The sequence below is a fragment of the Cyprinodon variegatus genome, unplaced genomic scaffold (assembly GCF_000732505.1).
Source record: "Cyprinodon variegatus isolate N-32 unplaced genomic scaffold, C_variegatus-1.0 Scaffold3, whole genome shotgun sequence".
In the NCBI taxonomy this organism is placed as follows: Eukaryota; Metazoa; Chordata; class Actinopteri; order Cyprinodontiformes; family Cyprinodontidae; genus Cyprinodon; species Cyprinodon variegatus.
The window spans coordinates 2366860-2370903 of record NW_015150456.1 but is presented as its reverse complement, the minus strand read 5'-3'; the positions used below and the strand labels follow the sequence as shown (position 1 = coordinate 2370903).

Sequence of the window (4044 nt, the reverse complement as noted above, 5' to 3'; positions counted from 1 at the left end):
GCACATTTACGACAGTGCACTTTTACTTTCGCCCTCTGGGGGGAGCCTCGCTGGAAAATCAACACCGGTTGCATAGTATACCTTTAACTGTAAAACTGCTCATTCCATTGGCATCGTCTTATTAACCAGCTCTCATTGAGGGTAAATATATTTAATTTAACACATTTTACTCATTTTTAGATTTTTTTTCTGCAGTGTATCCATCCACAGTTTACCTTAACCTCAGTGACAAGGTCATTGAGGTAACATCTTACCTTTTTATTTGAAAAATACACACGTTCTAACACACACACACACATGTTGTAACTGTTGAAACGAGGAAAGAGACCTTACAGCTGATGCTGTCAAAGATTTGCCTCTTACCTGGGAAACCTGCCTCATTAACTCCCTCCATGTTTTATCCACGGTTTTGAAGCTGAGTCCCTCCTCTGGCATCTGCCCCATGATGTCTGGGGAGCTAAAGATGGGCTCCAGGCAGAGCCAGTTGGTCTGCATCTTTAACCACTCGTCCAGGATCTCCTGCAGGAGCAGCAGCTTGGCCTCCCACTCTCTGAAAAAACAAACAGAAAGCAGCAGTAACATGAAACCCGAAGCTCTGCACCAGATTCATTCTGCTCAGAAGCCGTACTGGCAGATCATAGAACGGTAACCAAAACCTTTGAAAACCCTTTTTGTTTCTCACCGTATCTTCTCCTCAAAAGGCTTGTTGAAAGGCGAGCCCTTCATGGTTTGTGTTTTCACAGTTTGATCATCCATTAGCAGCTGGATCTCCTCCACAGAGGACAGGATGAAGGTCCCTGTTTCTCGATGCGCCATCAGGCTGAACTTCATGTCACGCCACTCGCTGTACATCTTCTCCAGGGCCTTCTCCAGAGAGTGCTCCTTGCTGGCCAACTCGCTGATGCTGTTAAAGCTGCTCAGATGTGTCTCCAGCCCCCTGTCCAGGTACTGAGCCACGCATGTCTTCTCATTGACGGGGTGCAGAGGAAACCCAACCAGCTCGGACATGGCGTCCCAGTGGCGCGTGCGTAGGCCTGGGTTGCACAACACCTACAAACCCCAGATATTCCCAACAACATTGATTTTAAACTATTAGTGAACAAGAAAAGCAGGATAGGGTTTTATTAGACTCCTGATCTTTACCTGCACCATGGGAACGAGCTCCTTAAAGCCCTCCACTTTAGCCTTCACAGTGGTGGCCATCCTCAGGGCATTGGGCGCCTCACTGAAGCTTTTCTCCAGCTTGTATAAAGTCCGCCAGTGGTTTTCAATGTCAGCTTCCACCTGCAGATGCAGAACTATATTTTCCTTATTCCTATTAAAATGATTTATATCTAAAGCATGAAAAGGATTGTATTTTTAACCTGGTACCACGTTACTGTAACTGTAAATGGATGGCACAAGATATGGGATTTAAAGTCAAATGGTCGTTTAGACACAAGACTTTAAGTTCAGATTCATAATAATAATAAATTTTAGTATTGTTGAGAGATTTTTATGCGAGTATTACAAGGAATATTTGCTACACTGTAAAAACGATCTAGAACGAAGTAAAAACTTCTTAAATTAAGTATATTTAGCATTCCGTAAAAATTCAAAAAAATATCCACTGGACTTGGTTTTCAAGATTTGAAGACGTTTCGCCACCTCTCCAGGAAGCTTTCTCAATTATATTTCAAGTATATTTAGCCTTAGTTTTAGTAGGTAAATCAATGCCAATGGAATGAGTATGTTTACTCTTCAAATAAGAAAATTAGATAATATTCACTTGAAATAAGACAATGCAGTTACTTTTTCTTTCTTTTAAGTGTAAATTGTCTTATTCCATTGGCAAAGAGTATGGAAGTAAATCTGTGTCGCTGGGATTTGAATTAAAAATGCCACTGAAATTTAAATGTTGTATGTTTGTACTTACTGTTTCAGTGTTAAAATATATTCAGAACACACTTTTGACCTAAAAAAAAATTCAGTGTCATTATTTCTACACTGTTGAAATTTCATTTATTTTCTCTTCAAGCTAAAAATTCACATTACTATTTCAAAATGGTTACATTTTCAATACTTATTTTTCAGTTAAATTTTTCAGTGTTAAAAAAATCTGCATATAAAAAAATTCAACCTTTCAAAATTCAAACTCAATATTTTCAGCCTCCTGAGATTCAGCTGGCTCTATTTCACTGTCTTAAATTCGGCGTCTAAATTCACTGTGAAAAGGGAAGGGTTACTTCAGGTCACAGACATTAGCAATGGATTGTGGCGTCCAACACCCAGCCAATCCCGTTACGTTTTCTTAGTCACGTGACGTGACGCGTGTGGCGCTCATACGGAAGGAAAACCAGCATGATTGAGCCGGTCATGCAAGCTAACGCTAACTCATTGGTGAGTTTATTACTTTCATTTTCTGTGGTTGAGTTAGCGTCACGTCTCACTTACCTCCTCAATTCAAGAAAAAATGCACTTATGTTAAGAACAAAAATGACTTATTGAGATTTCATTTTTTGCAGTGTATTTATATCTTAAATATTATATGGAAAAACATTAGAGAAACATTTGAAAAATGCAAAAGTTGAACCATGTCAGATATTTTAGATTTTGATTGAGATTTTTGCCTGAAAGTAGCTTGGTTTATTTTATGGTCACATAAAAAAAAAAAGCATGACCAATATATTTGCATGCAATTGGGGGAACTAGAAATGAATAAAGAAAATATATGAACTTATAAATCGAGCTAACTTGACAGAGAACATATTTTTTTAAAAGAACCGGAGCAAACAGATCTGTGGGATGATCCACTGGTTTCTTTTCTATTCTAATTCATTCTCTGACTGGTTTCCTCAGGTTTCAGCAGGTTTTTAGTACACTGATGAGCCAGTGCTGGCTGCTCTGCTGTATTTAATGGTTGCTATGGTGCTGCTGCTGCTGGGAGGAACAAGAAATGGTTGCTTAGGTGAGCAGTTTCCTAATCAAAGCTTTAACAAAGACAGTGGCGCATGGTGGGAGGGAGGAATGTTTCTGTTTGAGCCATGGCAATCCGTCCGTCCGTCTATCCGTCCATCATGGTGCATTGTGTCACTTTTCTTCTATTAACTTTTATACTTGTTGTCTAGATTTTCACCACATTTCAAATAAAAAACATCTTGTTTTTAGGATTTACCAGTAAAAAGGGTTGCAAAAACAACCAAAATGCCATTTTCAGAAATAAATCAATGTTGATGCCAGGTATTAATTGTTGTGATGGACTCTTTACCTGGTTTAATCTGTGACTTAACTTCCTTCCAGCAAAAGTTTAAGTCAAAGTAAGTAATTTTTTCTTGAAATAAGTGTATTTTCTCTTAACTTGAGCAGCGAAGTACAATTTGCCAAAGTGATAATATGATTTACAATTGAAAAAAGAAAAGAAAAAACTCCACCATTTTGTATCAAGTGCATAATATAAAATTATTATGATCTTGGTTCAATTGGCAGCTCATCTAATCCACCTGATGAAATTCAGGACAAATAGATCTATTCTACAATATCATTACTTACTTTTAGATCGTTTCATTGCCACAGCAGGACTCAGGCTGCAGTCCAGCCACCAATTTAACCTCCTGACATCACTTTATATGTGAGCATTTTGCAGAGTTAATATTTCTGCAGATGTTTGTGAGAACAAATCAATGCAAACTGGATCATAAAGTGACTTAAAGAAGCAGAGCCAAGATAGTTGTGTTTGATTTGAAATAAGCTTCCTGGTTTAACTGCTGATGGTTTTAATGAGTTTAACTGAATGCTAGTTCTCACTGAACATACTGAATGGCTAGCATTGTTAGCTCCCAGCTATCGTTCCTTTGTTTCAGCTGGACCCGTCCGGACCAGACCCCCTGGGACCAGCTAAGCTAACCCATTTCTCTTTCAGCCTAATCACAGTTTAATGCATTCCTGAGTCATTATTCATTTTTCAATATAAAAACCAAATAAAACTTCACTGTTTTGAATGCATTAAACATCTCTGCATCAGGGTTTATTCATATTTATCTGCTGCTGTTTTAAAGAACACTTTCC

General features: G+C 38.3%; 1 protein-coding gene across 1 annotated transcript in view; it reads right to left on the bottom strand.

The window, feature by feature from the left end:
• The window catches only part of dnah7 (dynein, axonemal, heavy chain 7), a 129979-nt gene that overhangs the window by 106973 nt on the left and 18962 nt on the right, over positions 1 to 4044 (bottom strand). The window contains exons 12-14 of the mRNA XM_015371242.1: positions 1144 to 1284; positions 683 to 1050; positions 364 to 550 (exon numbers count right to left, since the gene is read on the bottom strand). Coding sequence (XP_015226728.1) covers positions 364 to 550; positions 683 to 1050; positions 1144 to 1284 — 696 coding nt within the window. The remainder of the gene's footprint in view (positions 1 to 363; positions 551 to 682; positions 1051 to 1143; positions 1285 to 4044) is intronic.